Source organism: Taeniopygia guttata, chromosome 2 (genome assembly GCF_048771995.1).
Source record: "Taeniopygia guttata chromosome 2, bTaeGut7.mat, whole genome shotgun sequence".
NCBI classification, from domain to species: domain Eukaryota; kingdom Metazoa; phylum Chordata; class Aves; order Passeriformes; family Estrildidae; genus Taeniopygia; species Taeniopygia guttata.
The window spans coordinates 144061016-144082303 of record NC_133026.1 but is presented as its reverse complement, the minus strand read 5'-3'; the positions used below and the strand labels follow the sequence as shown (position 1 = coordinate 144082303).

Here is a 21288-nt window from a genome sequence, read left to right as displayed (position 1 = left end):
TGCATCACTTCCCCACGTCTTTCCCTTTTCTTTTCTGGACAAAAAGAAAATGTATCTTAAAAAGGGCAGCCAGGTACTTGGAATTTTCTGAGAATTGCCTTCTTGTTCTGAATTTTCTCAGGCTAAATCAGTTCTAGAATAAGATTTTGGTGGGTTTCCTTTTCGTTTCCTAAAGACACTTAAGAATCAGCTCATCTTTACAAAGAGAGAGAGAGAGAATTATATGGTATATGTAAATGTGTGTTCAAATTACTCAAAATAAGTTTCTTTTTCAGAAAAGATTGTATTTTACTATATTATACATCTGTACTCTGTGACATCTATGAAGTCTCAAATTATTTTGAAGGCTGCAGCTTTTCTAACATTGTTTTTCTCATATTCAGAGTAAGACAAGGTTAGATTTGATTCATAAAGAACACACAAGAGTTTAGATGTGTGGCCATGTATTTGTTGGATCACACACAAATTTAGAAGATGACGTTTTTTATTTATATAATTGAGCCTTGAACTGAATAGTGGCATACATAGTCATAATTACAGTGCTTGTCTGGTCATCTTAATTACTTTGCATCCTAATCACCTTGTGCAGTCCATATACAAGTATATAGATTAGGGAGGATTAGTGGGAAGATTAAGTCTGTGTATGCATTTCTTTGTCTTCTGTGTTTCAAGTTCTCAATGTCATCTTCTAGCTCTGAGCTCCAGAGACCTGTTGTTCATTTCAGTGCAAATAAGGTCCTGCAAAAAGCACAGAATTAAAACAAAAATTACAGTGCTGCACCTGTTTGTATTTGTGTGTGAGAGGGAGATAGCAGGATAAATTAACTGTTCCTGGTGCAGTCAAGGGAAACACATTGGAAACTAAAGCCAAATTAGCCCAGGCCATTCCTGGGAGTCGTGGGAAAAGGTCTCTCCCTTGCTGTCTTTCCATGTCCTGAGCTGGCAGAGCAAGACAGAGCCTTTTTGGCCCATTTTGTGCTGGAGCTATTCTCCTTTTGTGAGCATGCCAGTACTGCCAACCTCTTCAGTAAATCTCAAGAGGGCTGAGCCCCAGAAAGGGAGTGTCTGACCATCACCTGCCCAGCTCCTTGCCTGTACCTTCCCAGTCCAGCCATTGTTTCCACCATGCACCACAGAGCTGCTACAGAACAGTTTTCCTCCATGGCAACAGACACAATGACCAAGGTCCGGGTGGTTTTCTTCATCCTGGAGGTTTTATTTAGATGATTATACATCTCCAGCCCTCAGGGCTAGCTCTAGTAAAGCTTCTTATTGCACGAGCAGCTGGTTCCTCCACAGTTCACTTACCATTTCCCTCTCCCACTCCTGGCATATGCCAAAATTTGTGGCAGGGATATCAGCCACTTCTGTCTTCCATCAGCTCTCCTGAGACTTTATAGGAGAGTTAAAAGAAATCATACACATAAATAAATAAAATAAATCTTACACATATTCTAACAGAAAATACCTGACCCAGATTGGGTTTAGGCTTATAGAACACCAGAGGAACATTTATTCTGCTAAGGCCAGCCTCTGGGAAAATACTTGATCTGCTCTACCGTGGCTAGGTAGAGGAAATGTGGGAATCTGATGAGGAGGAGGAGAAAAAGGAAGCCAAGTTTAAAAAGTTAAGGAGTTTTCCACTTGATTTTTTTCACACTTTGGCTCCCAACACGAAGCCTTGTGCTGCAGAAGGCAGTGTCTGTGGGTAGATGTGGGATTGCTCTTTGAGGAGACACTTCAAGCCATCTCTAGCTGACAGAAAAGCTGCCTGTGTTGGTGACCTGGGGTGTTTTTTCTCCCTAACAGAAGCTGCAAGGAGAGAAAGCTCCGAGGAGTTTGAATGCCACTCTGGCAGAGCTGTTTGGGGTCATCCCCGGGGACGGGGATCCTCTGCAGGAGCGCGGCTCCGACTCCTGCCGGCGCTGCGCCGTCGTGGGCAACTCGGGCAACCTGCGGCAGTCCCAGTACGGCCCGGACATCGACTCCCACGACTTCGTGCTCAGGTCGGTGGCAGCCACGCAGCTACAGATGCCTTTGCTGCCTAAAAGTCACTGGTACTTGGGGGGGACAAGGGAGTAAACAAGGTTTCAGGGTCTGTCCAGTGAAACCTGGTACTTAAATCTAAGTTTCAGGGGGTATATGTGTGTTGGAGATACCATCTCATGTTTTAGCCTGGACAAAAAACACATTAATAGATATTGATGCTGTTCTGAACAGTCCACAATTGCCTGTGTAAAAAAATACAGGAGAAAAAAAAATTTGCACTTATGAGTAAAAGTTATTTCTACAGCCAGTGCTTACAAGTGATCTTTTAGACATTTAGCTAACTTATTAGATTTGATTTTCTTGCACTAATTCGTTCTTAAGCAGTGGTAGGGTGGGGAAACCAAAGACACGTTTCAGTGGACAGGAGTCACCTTTTTGGCTGCAGGTAATTTGTAATGGATGGCATTGATTCCCTTTTGAGGCAACAAGGTTGTCTACTTGTTCCACTGAAAGGCAAGCAGGAACTAGGTAAGCAGAGCTTATCACCCAGAGGGCAGCCAAAATATCTGGATTAAGTTCATCTCCAATGTGTCATCTGCTTTTCACACCCCAGCTGCCAACACAGTACAATTTGGAGAGCTATAAAGGGCAGGAAGGGAGAGATTGCTCTTGAAATGCCACACGTGGGATTATTCTCTCAAAAGCAACAAAAGCTTTGTACTGAAGTCAAGAATAAATCAACAAAAGATCAACACTGTTTGAACTCTTAAGCCACCTTGGCTTCTCATGTGGCTTGAGCATGGCATAGAGTCTTCAGGTGTCATCTACATCTTCACAAATCATATCAGGAGTTGCTTCCTGCAGTTGCATGTCTTGCTCCCTGCCAAAAGTACCTCCCCAAAGGCAGAGGCACCAACCTGACCTTCAGATCCATGAAGGGGAGGGGAGAGCCCTCTACATTATTCCTACAGGTTGTAAATGTGGGGCAGCTGCAAATGTGGGAAGCTGTGGTGCATTTATCCTTAACTCCTTCCATATGGAGACAGCCCTGTTCCTGTGTGGACTTTCTTATATTGCCTGTCGTACATTTCCAGACTCGTGCAGAAAGGACACTTGCTGGTAGGAATAACTGAAGAGTAACACACCCAGGTGCATGTTTCTGCTCCGAGGCCTTGCCCCTCCCATAGCCAGCCATCCTTGGCAAGGGCAAAACTCTGGGTGACTTAGTGACTCTTTCAGTCTCAGATTTATGTTTCAGCAATCCTAAGCCAGATCTGAAAGGATTGCACAAGGTTTTAGGATTCACTGTGAGAATTTGTGCAGAGAAGGTGATTCCTCTATGCATCAAACACAAAATCTCTGGTGACCGACCTGAAGTTCACTTCCACATGCTCTGGCAATACAGCCAAGTGCAGGGGAGAGCCAAGGAGTCTGAGGGGCACCTTTGCTTCCAAACAGCCCACTTTTATTTGTATAACTATCTGTTTTCAGGACAGAAGGAAGTTCCTGCTTGTCCTTCCTGCTGAGACTGGGTGTGAGCGCTGCCTTTGGCCATATGGCACCAACAGCCCCACCATGGGTGGTAGGAAAAGTACATAGACCCAAGGGCAGATTAAAAATGACCAACATGTCACCCTTGTCTTTGTCTTGCTGGAAAGAAACACCTATATTTTATACCTTTGACTGACTAATCTCAAGGGAAAACACAGAAAGTCCCGTGCTTTTCCAGTGTTTCTACACAGTATGGTGTGGGTCTCTGGCAGGGAAGGCAATAACAGGGAACTCGGTAACAAATCCACGAGGCTGGCAGGATATTCTAACTACACTAATAACTCCCTTGAAGGGAGTCAGAAGAAACTTAAGTAATTCACCTGGGGAGAACTGCAATAACACAGCCTGGCATAGACTTGATAAACAGATTTTGCCTCTCCTGTTATCATTAACCAGGGCAGCATGTTGTCTGGCAATGTATGATGTTCCTCATTACCTCGTCAGCTACATCCTTCCTTTTCCTCCCTGTGCTTCTGCCAGGAGCTGAGATAATGTTATTGCAGGGAAAAAAAAAAAAAAGCATTTTGCTCAGAGACAACTGAGGGGTTTCTCCATGGTTTTGCACAGCACCATGGATTTGTACAAGTTGCTTCAGGGATCTCTAATGTGCACTGTGCTGCACCACAGAAATATGCAAATCTCTGCCACTGAGGAGCTAAAGCATCAGGGAGAGAATTGCTGATGTGTTCTCTGATTGGCTTTAAGAAATGAACACAGGCATAGAGGCATTTCTGCAGTGCTGAGCTCAGAAATCCCCTCTCTGTTCCGTGTATGGACCACTCATTTATGAGTTGGACTCCATGATCCTTGTGGAGCCCTTCCAACTCAGAGTATCTCCTGATTCTGTGGATCTGTGATACTTCTAACATAAGGTAGGGTAACCCTGTTTGGTCAACACATCTTAACTGAGCCCTGGAGGCCCTGGGCAGATCTCCATGCACTGACCCCAGGGTTCCTTAAACACCCCATGTGTGTGCAGAGTGACCCTGAGTATCTGCTGGAGTTGGAGTACCTACTACAAAGTAAAAGTAAGGTTTGAGTAAATGGTCAGCAGCAGGTCCTGTATCTGTACTGTGTTTGTGTCTATTTGGCACTGGCTTTTGTGCCTTTTTGTGGGAGAACCACAAGGAATATTTGGTGCTTCTCATCACACACAGCATATTATCACCCTGACCCTAGACATACAAATACACCTGTGTGGATAAGGAGGAAATGGAACTGCAAGAAGTCAAGCTGATGTACTTCAGGGCAATGTTTTTCTCACCAACTGGAGTATGCAGCTTTAGGATGAAGTGAGATGTGTCCTCATGGACTCACCACTCTTTTGATGACTGCAAAGGGAACACAGGGATGTGCTCAGAGATACACCTGCTTGGTACACTCCTGTTCAGTCCAAGGAATTCCACATTAAAGCTGAGCTTTCATTTACTGTTCAGTCAAATGGGTTATGCTAATTCCAGCTTGCCTGAGGACCCCTACAACCTCTCAGGGCTGTCTGAAGACCCTGCATATAGCATCCCCTTAGCCATGGAAGCACATTCCTGACCTCAAGCAAATGGCTTGATGAAAACACAGGTACTTGTACTTACCTAATTCCTCTTCTGTTTCAATTCTTGTTTTCGGGCTGCAGAATGAACCGTGCCCCTACTGCTGGCTATGAATCAGATGTTGGGGGCAAGACCACTCACCACTTTGTTTATCCTGAGAGCTACAGAGAGCTGGCAGCAAATGTGAGCATGATCCTGATCCCCTTCAAAACCCTGGATCTGCGCTGGGTTGTCACCGCTCTCACCACAGGCACCATCAACTTGTGAGTAAGGGCAGGCACGAGGGGTGGGAGCTCCGTATTTCATGCTGCTGTAGGAGGTGGTAGCCTATGTGGGGCAAATCCCTGCTTCTGGTAAGGCCTAGGGGTGCTTTACAGACCCTCTCAAGTCAGACTTCAGCCCTAAACACTTGATTTCTAGGAAAAGCTGAATGTTATGATGCAGTTGTTGAGGCAGAGATTGAGATCCAGTCCCTTACGTCCCTAGTGGTCTCAGAGAAATGAAAAGGGAAGTTTTTGCTGGTGGAGGTGACCAGTTTGGTCAAAAGGCTCATGACCTTTGGGGTTCAGTGCCTCATTTTGGGGTTTTCTGCTCATCCTTCCTCCTCTCTAGTTCCTTGGGAGTCAGTACACTTGCAGGAGAGGATGAGGAGGTAGAGAGGGCTGTGCAGGCTGCTCACCTGAGGTGGTGAGAGCAGATGCAGACCACAGCACTTAGTGCCTCATCCACAGGATGAGCTCCTCTGGACAGGTTGGTCAGGACTTTGGTCTGTCTTCCCTGGTGGAACGTGACTGAGAACTGTGCAGAGGAAACAATGTTTTATGTGTCACCTGCGTGTCTTAGCCTTAAATTCAAGAGTTCTACTTGCCAATAAAGTGGCACACTGGAATTTATTCTCCAGTTCTTTTTTGAGTGCTGTCAGAAGTAAAGGTTGTCTCCTGCTAGATTTATGGCAGCACCAGAATTAGAAATGTGATCAAAATGAATGTTTCTTCTGGAAGCCTGCGAGGAGATTCTTTTCCTCCCTCTAAGCTGGCTTTTCCTAATCCAGAGAATGAAATACGTGACATTTGTACTGTGTGTGAGGTTATCTGCTGGATGTGAAACCACAGCCCTGTGGGGTTGCTTGGTGACACTCTGCTACACAGACAGCAAGGGCAGATCAGATTGCTTTTATCCAGAGAGAAATATTTCAAGACACTTAAACTTTTTTCCCAATTTCAAAGTCTTGGAAAATTTAAACTTGGAAAAGTATGTCTTGGGCATGTTGACTGGGCATAAGACCCACTTCACAATTTTAAGACTCTTTGATGAAAAAACAAATGAAGTTTTATTTCTTCTCTCCATTTTCTCTTCTCTCTTTGTGGATACATTTTAGATTATTTTCATTTCTTTTTAAGATTATTTTAATTTGTAAAAAATCTGTGTTAACTTTCTTTTACCTTTTTTATCATCAGCATTTAATACATGCAATCATAAACTGGCTTGAAAAAGATCCACCTCAAGACACACTCATGACTTGGAAAAATCAGTACACTTAGAAAAGTGTACTGATGTACCACTCACTACAAGTCATTGAGGTGCTAAAGCCTGTTCAGAGAAGGGCCATGGAACTGGAGAAGGGTCTGCAGCACAAGTCTGATGAGGAGCAGCTGAGGGAGCTGGAGGTGTACAGCTTGGACAAAAGGAGGCTCAGGGGGGACCTTACCAGTCTCTACAGCTCCCTGACAGGAGGCTGTAGCCAGGTGGAGGTTGGTCTCTTCTCTCAAGTAACAAGAGACAGGAAAAGAGGAAATGCCTCAAGTTTCACCAGGGGAGGTTTAGATTGAATATCAAAAACAATTTCTTCACCAGAAGAGTTGTCCAGCACTGGAACAGGCTGTCCATGGGAGTGGTGGTGTCACCATCCCTGAAGGAGATTAAAAAATGTATAGGTGTGGGACTTAGGGACATGGTTTAGTGATGACTTGGCAGTAGTGGATTAACTCTTGGACTCAATGATCTTAGAGATCTTTCTTCCTAAATGATTCTATTGTTCTATAATTTACATGGACACGTTTTTCAGGCAGGTCCACTGCCTGTCCCTGCCCCAGGAGAAAACTCTTGGTACCTCTTGAACTCTGAGCCCTGCACTGATTTCACGTGAGCCCTTAGCCTGTTAGGAAGATATGACTCGTTGGCCACAGTGCAGTCACAGCACATGAAAGAGAAAACACCTTTGCTTAATAAATTACAGGGTATATTATATATTTATAATTAGATTGTATACATAGGCTTTGTAAGCATCTGGTATAAATTAGTGTGTGATTATTTAACCACATGAAAGAAATACCACTATTTTAAGATATTTAAAACAGGGAGATTGCATAATTAATAAGCTGGAATAATAAAAGCAGAAAATCATAATCATACAAATCACAGCAATGTACATAGCATAATTTTAGCCTTGTAGAATTAACCTATGAGCATGCATTAAACACACAGTGTCAGATAGTGGGTATAAGGAAATTGTTGAGTGCACATTTTTAAAGGGGAGAAAGCATGAAATAAAAATAAAACACTTTTGGAAGTCAGTATTTTAGAAAGGAAGAAGTACTTATTTCCTTACCCCGGTCTGCCTGGGCATTGTTCCATGTGCACAGCCTGCATGGTGTCAGCTGAGTTTAGGCTAACAAGAAGCCAAGTGTACTCATAGCTAAAAAAGATAAGCATCCTGTATTGGTTAGACTTTTACACAGACCTTTAATTTTTATAATTTCAGCTAAATGAAAGAATTTCCTAAAACTCAAAACCTGTGAGTTAAACATATTCTTCTCTTAGTATTGTCATAATTCTTGCGATTTTTATGATTCAAAACAAAAGTCAAACTTCAGATTGCCTTAATACTAGCTTCAATTGACAGCTGAGTGATTCTCTCACACATTCTTAGTCCCATTTAACTGATGTATTTCTATCTAAAAACGTCCCTCTAAGACTAAACATTGTTCCAGAAAAGACTAAGAAAAGCCTTTTCAGGGATAGGAAACTTTCAGGCCATCATCAGCTATGCATTTACCCTGGTTGCCTTGACTTGCAAGTCTTTTAGGAATCTGCATGGTGAAAAAACCCCATTTTGTTTGGCAAAGACAGTTACTGTATTCCTTAGAATGTTACACTTCTTGTGCCAAGGGTTCAGTAAATGTTTTGTACAATGAAATGAATGTTTTTCACAGGGACAATGACAGATTCCACTGGAGCCCTGCACAGTGGCTTGTGGAAGATGTTTCCCAGGTGATGTTACACTGCCTGTATCCACCTTCATCACAGGGGTCACTGTCCCACCCCTGTGTGGTACCTCCTGGGCCACTCATTCTGCTCTGCAGCCCAGGTTTTACATGATCATAAGAGCAGAGGTCTTAATCAGTGTGCCAATATTTTCTGTGTCATTTTATGAAATTCTGCAGCCACGTGACAGCAGGACTTGAGTATTCTGAAACAATGAAGTAGCCCTTGGTTAAAATGACTAATATGTCATCTGACAAGAGCTCCAGAAGTCTCCTGGTTAGATCAGAGACATCCACAAGTACTGTCATGAACACTGCATACTCATCTCTTTGGTCTTCTACTGTATCTATCCATGAAACACAGCCTTCTTGTTTCTTTCACATCACCTTTTTAGAAAAGATTAACTGTTTATTCATATGATATTAAGGAGATTCTACTATCAAAGAAGCCCTTTTTGTCTTCATGAGCACAAAAAGGGCATGGGATCAGCAAGACTATGTTTACTGATTTGCTGATCAGGGTCAGGCATGGGGATATTTGCTGAGCCCAGATCAAGAATCTGCATGAGTGTCCCTTTCCCCAGCAGCATCAACTCCCAGGAGTGTTAGAACCACCCATCACCTCTCACTGCCTCCAGCCCAGAGCACGGATGGCAGGTCAGGAGAGCATTGCCAGGTCACCACTGGTTTGGGAAAGTTTGGACTAAGTTTTAAAAGTGATGATGTTCCATGGTTCAAAGAAAATAAAACCTTAATGACAGGAACCTTGTCACCAAACCCAAGTGAAAACATTTAGACTGAACTAATGGAAGGGTTTGGTGATTTACCACAGCCCATCTAATAAGTGTGCAGGATATATTTTGGGATATACTCCCAACTACAAGGCCAGCTCACCCGAATTTTTTCACTTGAAACAAACTCAGGATTGTATTTTTCTTACTGCACTCGTGATGAGCTATGCAATGGCTTCACACGCTGTGCATGAGATATGGGGAATAAAAGCTTTTTTTCATTTTCAAGACATGACTCGTGATTTCAGCCCCATCATAAGGTGTAACTTGGAAATTCTATGCTGGAAACTGCAGGAAGCCTTCAGCATCACCCTGGGGAGGAGGGAAATCACTTTCTGTGAGGGACTGTGTCCTGGGAATGCCCGAGTTCCATATGACCACAGAACTGGTGAACTCTGCTGCCACCAACTCTGAAAATCGTGTGGCAGCTCCGAGTATTAGGAGAGGAAAAGTCTCCCCCTGGTGGGAGAAGGTTTTTCTGCCATGAAATTAAATGGAAAGTCTTTTCCTATTATCAAAGACTGCGACAAAAATTACCCAAGAACTAGAAGTCTCGAGCTTCACATACTATTGACGCTAGAGTATATTTTCAACCAAATTTCCGGTGTCCTACTGTCAATAATTAACTTGAATATTTAAGAACGTAATAGTTTTCTATAAAATTGCGTCAGGGGCAGCTCAGTTTTTTTCCTGCTGTGTTACTTAATTGCAGCCTCATTTTACAACAACATCTTCTTGAATTTACTACTTTAGAATAATTAGAATTTATCACTGTATGTGAAGAATGTTCTTTCTTTGGAAGTACAGGAAAATACTAGTAACTTGGGTTTTTATTTATCATGATGCTTCTTTTTTCTTTAACAGCACATATGTTCCAGTTCCAAGGAAAATCAAAGTCAAAAAAGAAAAGGTGAGGAATGCTGGTTTGTGCATTTGTTCTGCTAATTTATTTGTAGGTCTTTTGCCTGTTTGGGAGACTGCAAGAATCCAAGCAAGCCCTTGACATTCATAAAAAGTTGCAGCCAAAATACAGACACTTTAAAAAGCTCAGCTAAGCTAAAGATTTGGCTCCTGTGTGCCATTTAGGCCATAGATCAACCACTGTGGTTGGAAAGAAATTGCTCTTGTGGCTATGTCATTGCATGAACACTATTCTGAAGGTTGCATCACTTCCTCTGGTGCTGCTCAGGAACATTAAAAGTGCAGCATTGTCATCCACAGTAACTGCTCTGCTCCTACCCATTGCAGCCATTTATATCTAATGATACTGAGGAGAGACTTTGGAGGTTTTCTTAAATAATTTTAATATTTGAACACCAAGGATGTTTCTGACTCCCAGGTCAGTTCCTTGTAATAAGGAGCTAAATGAATTCTGAGCAAATAAAGCTGTGTGTTTCCAAATCAGTGGAGAATTCCTCGTGGTAGGCTCTTAGCCCAGAGCTGCAGTAATTAGCTGTACCCAATTAAACAAGCTTGGAGGCTGAGCTCAGGCCAAATCCAGGAAGGTTTTGCTCCAGGTGTATTACAGGTCTCACAGGCAATGTTCAAGCAGGGTTTGCATGAAAGCAGACAGGGACAGGCCAGAGGCAGGACTTGCCATGGGGCTGGATGTTAATGGAGGATTCCCATGGAGGAGCTTTAGCCACTGTGCAAAGACTTCTGTTCTTGTAGCTGCGTGGTTTGAGGCTATAACCAAGGCAGGCTCTTCCTATAACAAGGAAGAGCTCCTAGCTTCTAGAAAAACAAAGGTCTCATTCTTTCAGCCTTTGGAGAGACTGATTTTCCAAAGAAGTACAGGTGTCTAGGCCATCAAGAGCTGTTAAAGCATGACATAAGTTTCAGAACATTGAAATTACAAATTAAAGCACACACCTTTCATTCAAGAAGCCAGGTTTTGCCAAAGCCTTCAGGTGAAACCCTGAACTAGTATCAGTTTATTTTCCTTTGCTTCAAATCATGGACCTCTAGGGTGTAATAAATAATCCCTTGGCTCATCCTTACCTGTTGTGAGGTACATGATAACCTCTGCAAAATCCCTGTTGGAAGCATCAGGGCAGGTTGTTAAATTCACACCACAGCTGAGAGGCAGCAGCCCAGGCTATGGTGATATGCAGCAGCTTCCTGAGCATGAGAGGAGAAGCCTGAGTTTCTTCCCACACTGTGCAATGCAAAACACCCTGTGAGAAGAGATTAAGCACAGATGCAGTATCAGCAATTAACCTCTGACTTTGTAAAAGGAAAAGCCTTGCAGCTAACCAGATACCACTGAAATGCTGTCACTCTAATTGCAAACGCAGCATGGAGGGAAAAGTCTCTGTTTGCCTCACTCAGGGGAGGGGGTGCAAACCAAGGGCTCCTACCAGTCCTTGGATTTACTGTTCTCTCAGGTCTTATCTTAAGTGCTCTCTCTCTGTGAGATGACCTTTGTGAGACAAACAAATGCATTTTATGTCTTGTAAGAAAAAAAAACATACAGCATAGAGAAATGGGACATTTGAAAAACAGCATAAAAGAGTCATACATGACCTGATAGGCTTCCTGGTAGTTGCATTTGGCCCTTGGTTTCCTTAGAGCTGTACCTATAGAGATGCCAAGACATGGCTGCACATCCCTGATGATCTTAGGGATCTTTTCCAACCTAAATTAATCCATGGTTCTGTGAAATGTGTCATGGCATCTCATGCTTGCCTTGTTCAGGACTCCAACTCCCCAGAGCTCACCTGCAAGGTGCTGCAGGGAGAGTTGAATGGCTAATGCCGAATTTCCATCTCACTTGTGCTTTTTCAGACCTATTGGTTTCAGTAGGAATCTCCAAGATTTGCATTACTATAAGCAGGAGGACTATCAAGACCAAGGAAAGGCTGTTGATATGTAATTGCACATGGGAAATATTCCTGAATGCACTTAATATGGGACTTATTTTTGCCTTTCATTTGCCTTCAAGGAATAACTATTATTCCTTTCTTACTCAGTCCCCTATCCTGGTGCCCTTTAGGAATGATGTGCTACCATTGTTTTTTTCCCCAGGGTATTTTCCTAATGAGTCTTTCTCTCCAATTTTGCCTAGATCCTGGTTTATAATCCAACTTTTATGAAATACATCTATGAAAACTGGCTTGAGCATCATGGGAGATACCCCTCCACAGGCCTTCTGTCTTTGATGTTTGCTCTCCATGTATGTGATGAGGTAAAGTCTGTCTGTGTGTGGATATATGGATAAAAATCAGGACATTTCACACTGAAGAGCCAGGCACAACCCCTGGCCACTCACTCAGCCTTTGTTTCCCCCTCTCCACCCTCTCTGCTATTTACCTCTTCAAACATATGCAGGCTCCTCAGAAACATGCAGACATGCTCAAGTGCCACTGATAGATTTTTTTAATGTCAGCAAATCGTAGGGTTTGCACTTCAGGAGAATATAATTAAACATAACCAGAGATTCCAGCTGGTATCAAAAGACATCTAAGCATGAATAGTATTTGTGCTCATCTTGCAAATTAAAGTTTGAATTATGTTTTGTCTCCTATTTTCAAACTCAGGCTTGTGGGTTTATACTGTAGGATATAGTAAATGCCTTTGCTCCTGCAGTTACTTGGGGAGATTCCCTGATTTGAGTTCTGTGAGGTGCTCCACGGTCACTGGAGACTCAGCTAGTTAGAGTAAGGCCAGGTCAGCCCTACAAAATCCTGCAAGCATGGGCTTGTCAACAAGGGGATAAAAATCACTTTGCTGGCAAAATCCCTGTCCTGGACACACATCTGCTGATGAGAGTTTTGGTCACCCAGGCCTGTTTCTTGGAGAGGTGATGGAAATACTCCTAAAGATACTGAAAGAAACTCTATCATAGTCACAGCAGAATGAGTGGAGCCTGTTTCGTGGTAAGCAGGCAATGAACAGGACTCTGACATTACCAAAAACAACTTTAAAATAGCTCATATTTGAATGGGCCTGGGTGTGGTCGGTTTAGGGAGCTGGTTTGGGGCTAGGACCCATTCTAATCCAGTCAGACATACCACCACTCTCAGTTTAAATAACTCAGTGGTGATGTTTGGACTGTTACCATCACAGGTGACAGGCATAGCCATCAACAAACGAGCCTTTGTGGGAGGAGAGGCTGTAGCTGGATATATATGCAAAGAACATAAAATACATCTTTCTCTGAAGTAACTGCAAATATCATATAATCAGGCATATAAATGTAGTCACTGTGGGTCATTATTTGGAAGACCAGGACCAAACCAAATATTTTTTCACTCTTTGTGGCTTAAATCAACTGAAGAGGAGATTTCCTTCCCAAGCCACGGATCTCCTGAGGTCAGTCATGCTTAAGGGATAGGAAAGAGTTGTCATATTGCTAAACAAGAATTAATGGATATAAATATCCTTTTCCTTTTGAGTTCAGGTCTGGTGGTGTCTCAGCATAGCTTAGGATGTCACATGCCTTGGGTAGGCCTTGGGCTGTTTCTCTGTGCTCGTGTCATGCAGCAGGAGAGCTTGGGACACCACTGAGCCCCTCAGGTGCTGATGCCTGTAAATACACTGAGAATAAAGAATTTATACAGCATTTCAGATGAAGAGCAATTGCTTTCCAGTCTGTAACACTAGTTCTGCCTTCCCTCCTAGGTGAATGTGTACGGCTTTGGAGCAGACAGCAAAGGACACTGGCACCATTACTGGGAAAACAACACTTCAGGTGGGGCTTTCCGGAAGACAGGCGTCCATGACGGGGATTTCGAGTTCAATATAACTTTAACTCTTGCCTCCATTGAAAAAATAAAATTTTTCAAGGGCAGATGACCCTGGCCACGGGGACAAGTGGGGGCTGCAATTTCCAGCATGCAGCAGAACAAAGCTCAGTGAAGAGGATCTGGGCACCAGCCAGGTTTGAATGCGTGGATCTGCGGTGGGTTTGGAGCATCTCCCACTGCAGAGACGAGGCCGAGGACCGGCTTCCAAGCTGACCATGATTTCTATCTTCGGATAGCCGGGAGCTGCCAATCAGCTGGAATAAATTAATCTCTGCTTAGGCTCTACGGCTCGATTCTTGAATTACTGATGAAAGATCTGCCTGTTGCAATTAGAGGAGGTCTGAGCACAGGAACTGCTGTCTGTGTGTCTGTTCTCTCCTCGAGCAAGGCAGGAGATCCTTGAAGAAGAGTGAAAATGGCTTCTGGGACTTGAGATCCGCCAAGGCAGCTGTGAACACCATAGTAAGGATTACCTCAAAGAAATGAATTCACTTCTGCTGTTGATCTTCCTTTTGAACCACCTCTTCTCTTTCTCTTTTTACTTCTGTTTTCATGCTGTATTAAGGACAAACATTATGAAATTGCCTGGAGGAGAAAATATTTCAACCATTGCCTCATTTTGCATTGATAGTGTCTAGAAAATATGAATCAAATCATCTCATATATTATTTAATATTGCTTCCTACACAGCCATAATAATTGAGAAAATAATACTGAAAACTCCAGGAAAAAAAATGGCCTTTTTAGCCACTTGTTTGTCTCGTTTGGTTATATGTAATTTTGGGGGTTTTTTGGGGGTGTTTTGGTGGAAAATACTCTGGATTTTTTTTTTATTTAATCAGTTTAAAATTGGAAAGTGGGCTTTCTTGAAGTAATTTATATGTGCCTTTTATAATTGTGCAACAAATGTGATTTTTTTTTTTTAAGATGACGAATCCTAAATTCAACATTTTTATAAAAGGGGGAAAAAATAAACCAAAGTTTAGCTTCTGTCTGGTATGCTTTTGTAGTCAAAACCAATAATAACAACTCCTATATTGTATTTGAACAAACACAAACAAGACAATTTTTGAAGGTAGCTTTTACCTTTTTTTATGGGAACATATTCAGAAGTCCCAAGGAAAATTTTCTTCTTATTTTTTTTTACAAGTTTAAAAACGTGGTATCTCTTTACAAGGTCTCTATCTGAAACGGAAAAAAAATCATTATTTGGGATATTAACTAGTTATACACTAAGAATCTTTTGCTCTGTAGCAGCACCTACAAAGACACAATCTGTATAAGCTGATCTTAGAGCATGAGACAGACTTCAAAATCATGTACATCTCTGAGGAAATGAGTATATTGATGTCAGTACCTCCAGGCAGTGAGAGGAGGGAAGTTACAGTGGAGGTTTTATACTCACAGATTTTTGCTGGAATCAATGCATTAAAGCTTCAAGGACAGATAAAGTATAAATCAAAGTTTAGTCAGTGAAGAATAGAAAACTGGTCTTTTCTTCTCAATATGGTGAAAACAAGACTTGTGGATTATGGATCCACTTTCAGCCTCGGTGAAACCAGAGGAGTTCTTGCCACAGACTTCAAGGGACTTTTGATCAGGCTTGGGAAAAATGACGTATTTAATTTTTAATGTATCACATTGGTTGGAGTTTATGGCAAAAGAAATCATCATCTAAATGTCCTCTCTTCTATGCACCAGTTGTGGCAGCATGTCCAAGCAGATGAGTGTCTGAGTTGGTGAAAGCCCTTCAACAGTGATGTGCTTCATCCAAGATTTATCCCCCTGTCTTTCTGCACCAGCTGGTACCAGTGGGGTGCCCTCCAAGGCAGCAACACGTGGCACAGTGCCACGGGCAGCTGGAATTTTGGGCGGCAGCACCGCTCACCAGCATGAATTGCTTTACTCGTGGGATATAAAGAGCCAAGAATGCCAAATGTCTGTGTGGGAATGGAGCTCCCTCAGCTCGTGTGACCCTTCATTTCAGCAATATGGAAAGGGCAGGATATTCAAATCCTCATGATGAGACCTGTTCACAATCCTCATGTCAGAAAGCCATTTCCCAGCATGAACTGAGCTGCATGTCACAGGCACAGCTGATTTGATGGGCTTGCTGTCTTCTACAAGTCCTTTGTGAAAGAATGAAGCATTACTGCCTGAACCATGTTTGTTTGCTTTAAGGATTCCTGCTTTTTAAATTGCTGTTAATCAATATGCCTCTTGTGAGATGCTGCAGTGATACAAACGAAGCAGGTTTAAGAGGTAAAAGACAACGTGTAAGATGCCAGTCAAAGCTTCACAGCGTGGCTGAATTTTGGAGCTTCAAGTACTTTTCTTTTTTTCCTCATGGACAATTAGTAATTCAGAAACATTGACTGCTCTTTCAGTCATTTTTAGAAAGACTTGGGAGAAAACTCATGGTGGTTAAATCCCCTTGATGTTTTGTTGTTTTTTATTTTTTTTTTTAATCACAGGGGCCAATTTGGAATCAAAAATAGTGGAAAAAGAAGCCAGCTATATTCTAGCCTGTGTTGTTCTGAAAGTTTCCTTTTGATATTCTAATAAAATTTCCATTTTCCCCTGAACATTCTGCCTCTGACAGCACATATAAAACCTCATGGCTCATACACACAGATAGATTTAGTGTCTTCATCATTAATGCTGCAATTCCCATTTAATTTTGTTGCCAACAGCAAGCAGTAACTGTGTACCACTGATGTGTGTTTTTCAGAGTGTGAGGAGAGCAGAGTGGATCTCTCCAGGTGTAGGATGAGGAATAGTGGGTGCCATCATGTTTCTATTCCAGGGGAATTTTTCTAGAGTCCTTTAGGCAACTGACTGTTGTGTTAGAGTCTTGTCTCAGTTTCGCCACAATTTTGCTGCTCTTTCAATTGCCTTCAGAACCAGGAGACATCAACAGATGATGCTGAGGGAAGAATTAATTCTCACTGGCATTGTTGAAGACTGTTTTCCTGCTAGAAAATTTTTGGATTTAGTTTAAAAGAATCAAGGATAACATTTAACAGCATGTCAAGGTTTCAAACTCTTGGACTGTATTTGCCACCACTGCAAAATCTCTGAAGCACTCCTTGAGTGTGTGTTATGTTTTTTACCAAAGCCAAATCTCTTGAGCACTTTTTTCCTCCCATGTCCAGGTTTTCTTTGTACTTTTCTCTGGCTACACAATAGATTATGATTTTTTTCTCTAATGGTGTGGAGTCTCACACAATCATTTGCTGACATGTTATTTATTTAATTTTTCAGTATGATATGAATCAAAATAAATTTTTTATTGTAATCAAATCAAAGTCTTTCTGTGCACACTTCTTTTTCTACAGTATTTTCATTAACTCCTAGAACCTCCTCTGTCACATAACAGTGTAATGAAGCTTATTCCACTTCTTCACACCCATGTAGTCAGACTCAATGATCTTAGAGGTCTTTTCCAGCCTTTAAGATTCTGTGATCCCTTGGGTGACATTGGCATGTTTCAGGCTGCTTGTGGTCATGGCATCACACTGCTCACATGGCAGCTCTAGGCCTCTCTGGAGAAAAGAAATTGAACTTAATATGCATGTGGTCCGCTGATGGATCTGTGCTCTATTTAGGAGGTAAATAAGGGAAAATAATGCAGACTCAGAAACCAGTGACTTGAGAAAAAATTAAACTTGTCTGACCTGGCTGAGATCCGAGGATCCAGCCCAGGTCCCTGTTTTCAGGGCCTGCTGAGGTCACACAGGCAGTGCAGTCATGGCTGGCTGAGCTGTCCATTAGAAGAACTCCTCCAGGAGATGGATTACTGTGGTCAGGTGTCACTTCAGCTGGTCACACCCACAGCTGCGTGACCATGGCTCTACAAGTGGAAACACCAGCTTGGCTATTTCTCATGGACATCATCAACTGCTCACTTTCCTTATCTGTCCTTTCCTTTTCATTGCTTAAGGGACTGAGTAGGGTAGATGGTCTGGCAGTGATGCAAGCTGCCCTTTGAAGTGCAACCATCCCGATGGTAGGAGCTCAGGGAGTCCTCAAGGTCAGCTCAGGAAGCTCCTGTTGAGACTCAGGCTGTGGTGAGCTGGTCAAAGTGAGAGCTGCTGTCTAGTGTGACCTTCAGAGGATCAGGTTCTCAGAAACTGCTTGACACTTTCCTTTTCAACCCAGGCTCTAGACAGGCTGCATGAGTGAGATGTTGAACACCATTAATGGATACAGCCCAGCCAGATTCACACTTGTTGAAAATTAAGTGGGACATAGAGACACACATGTCTGAGGAGCAATTCCAGTCACTTCAGGTGCAGAGGAGATGCAAAGCATTTGCTCCTCTGTTATTCTCAGCAAAGCAAAATAACACCTAGGAACAGCTTTCTTAAAAATAATTTTGTATTTTGCTTCATGTCCACTCACAAGAGGTACAATGCAATGCGACTTCCAGGTCTGAAATTATTTTGTCAGGAAACTAATTTGTATAAAATTACAATCTGAAAACCACTTGAGACTAGTAAGACATGCAGCAACAACAAGAGCAGCATGCAGACAGATGGACCAACCACAGGACTTGGACAGAGGACTTTGCTTATACCATCAAATGAAGAACAAAAGGACCCACAGGGGAGCTGTATGGCTTCAGTCCATGGCATGGGTTCCTTTGATGGCTCACAGTCAGAATAGCAATTAAACCCAATGAATGAACAGGCAAAGGAGTCCCTTGCCACCCTTAAAATCTGATTTCCCTTGTCTTTTCTACAGAATTTGAGGGAGTTGATCTCATTACATTTATTGTCTCCAGGCAATATGAAATAAATAGGGTTCATACAGTGAAAAGTTCTTCATGGTCAGGTACTTGTATGCAGAGGTAAATCTCTGAGTTTTCAGTTAAATTTTCTCCTGTAGGAAATTTACTGTGTTCGTCTGCTCCTTAGTTTGAGTTTCTAAGGTAACCTTTGGCTGGCAGAATATAAATATATCCATGTGGGAGTTTGTCTGTCCCCATGACATTACCACTCCTACTAAGACAGGACATTTTCCACAATAATTACTGTTTCCACATAATCAGAGACTCCAGAGTTACTCAGCCACTACCAGCTGGCCTCCCTGTCCACCCAGACACCAGATGAGTGAGGAAAGCCTCCTAAACCTGTGCCACAAGCATCCTGCAGCACCATGGGCTCCCCCAAGGATGCCCCAAATCAAGTGTTACATCAAGGAGCCCCTTAGGGCCATTTCTCCCCATGTGCATTTTTGTGTTTCTCTCCTTGCTTCATTGGGGCTGGCCCAAAGAGCTGCCACCATCCAGGGAAGCTGCACATTGCTCCCCAGCCCCATCCCAAACCTACAGTGTGGGGCTGGGGATGTGAATGGACTTGCCATACCTAAGCTGTGCTTTGAAGTGTTTTTTCCAGTGGTTTTTCCAGCCACATCCCATGTTCAGCCTGTGCAAAGACTAGAGTGGGTTTCATATGGTACAAAATAGCAGAGTGATTTCATAGCATCAATCACAGAATCAATCATAGAATCATTGTGTCCTGGGATGACTTTATGATGCTGAATTGTGTCCCCATTCATCTGTTTAGCCCAGAAATAAGTTTTGTGCCTTTAGAACTAGATCCAAGAGAGAAGTGGGGGAGAAAGAAAAGCGGTAGAATTTTTTTACTCCTGTATTCAAAAACACAGAGATGGTTGGATAGAATGGTTGGGTTGGAAGGGACCTTCAAGATCATCCACCCCGCTGCCATGGGCAGGGACACCTTCCACTGGACCAGGTTGCTCAAAGCCTCATCCAACCTTGCCTTGAACATTCCAGGGATGGGGCATCCACAGCTTCTCTGGGCAATCTGTGCCAGTGCCTCATGCCCTCACTGTAAATAATTTCTTAATAATATCTAATCTAAATCTCAGCGTTGTTAATTTAAAGTTGTTCCCCCTTGTCCCACCATTATTTCAACTCCTCTTTCTCCTTTAAATGTTGAAGGATTCAGGTATCAGAGGGTGGGTGAGTGTGAGAAAGCTCCCCAAGATGCTGATGAGGCACAGAGCTCCTGCCTGCAGAAGCAGAGTCATAAGAAAGAGGTATGGGAGAAACTGATGACTGTTGGTCCTTCACTGGGGACACCAAAGGGTTGGCTGCAGGGATAAATTCTGCCAGATGACAGGCTCTATAATTTGAGGGTTTGATTTGAATAGGTAAGTAAGGAAATAGAAATAAACAGTTTTAAAGGTGAAGGTAGGATACATAAAAATAAAGCAAATGGATCTTTTGGAAAACCTTTTGAAGAAAAGTAGAGTTTTACCCATTTGTTTGGTTCATCAAAGTAGGCGGGCCAGGAGTGAATTAGGCTGGTGATGCTTTTGGGCACACATGCGATTTGACCCTGGCCACTAGCCAAGCACCCACACAGCCACTCACTCACTCACTCACGTCTCACAGCCACCAATCCAAAGCACAGCACTGTGTGGGTGCTAGGAATAAAACTAACTCCATTCCAGGCAGATTAAAATAAACTAGATATTGGAGGAATCTTGTGGATTCCAGGATCTCTGGAAGTCTGCAAACATGTATTGCCAACAACACCTGAAATAAATCTAGGTCAGATTTACACCTAATTACCTCAATTGCTGGATGCTTCTAATTACCCATTCATCCCAGAGATATCCCACTGGAATCAGGTGAAATTAATACCACTAGCAGCAAAGACAGGAAACTAGCTGAAAAAACTACAAGCTGCTTCAGGAGGAATGCACCTGGGACATTGGTGGCTCTTCACTTCTTGTTACTTGTAGAGGCTGGAATAACATTTTAAGACCAAAAGCCTGGGGCAATGAGAAATCACTTTTATGTGGCTGTGGGCATGGTGTTTGCTTCCTTCCTTGAAGGTGGGTGCCATTCCATCCTTCTGTGGTGGTTTCCTGTGGGCCAAGGGAATGTCACTGCTTGTCACCAGCTGCAGGTTTTGCAACAGCTTAGCAGAGAGATCCAGCAGATGCACACAAATGAAGCCAGAACGATGTTTTTCATTTCCAGTAATAAGCAAAGGAATGGGAACCGTCAGCATGCACAGAGATTAATGGGTCTTTGAGCAGTGAGATGTGATTAACTCATTTTAGTCAGCGCTGGGGATCTCAGCACCTCATTAGCTTTTTCATTAATGGTTACAATTAATATCTGATTAGCGTCTGTTTTGCCAGTAATGAGTTCTCCTTAATGGAGACAGAGTTTTCCACTGTGTGTGACAGTGAAAGGAAGAGGGAAGGAGCTTGCTAATTCCTGTGCTGACAGGGCACTTTGCCATCAAGGTCTGACCCAGCTGTCCTCCCACGCCCCTCTTACTGGCCCTGCCCCACTGGCACCGGCAAATGTGCCCTGTGCCAAGTGCACTCACCAGGCAGAGGGAGAAGACCCAAT

General features: G+C 42.9%; 1 protein-coding gene across 1 annotated transcript in view; it reads left to right on the top strand.

Moving 5' to 3' along the window:
- ST3GAL1 (ST3 beta-galactoside alpha-2,3-sialyltransferase 1) overlaps positions 1–17197 on the top strand; it is a 78427-nt gene extending 61230 nt beyond the window's left edge. Inside the window, exons 3-7 of the mRNA XM_030266735.4 lie at positions 1810–2006; positions 5171–5350; positions 10006–10051; positions 12209–12328; positions 13765–17197. Coding sequence (XP_030122595.3) covers positions 1810–2006; positions 5171–5350; positions 10006–10051; positions 12209–12328; positions 13765–13938 — 717 coding nt within the window. The 3' untranslated portion in view covers positions 13939–17197. The remainder of the gene's footprint in view (positions 1–1809; positions 2007–5170; positions 5351–10005; positions 10052–12208; positions 12329–13764) is intronic.
- Positions 17198–21288: the final 4091 nt, after the last annotated feature.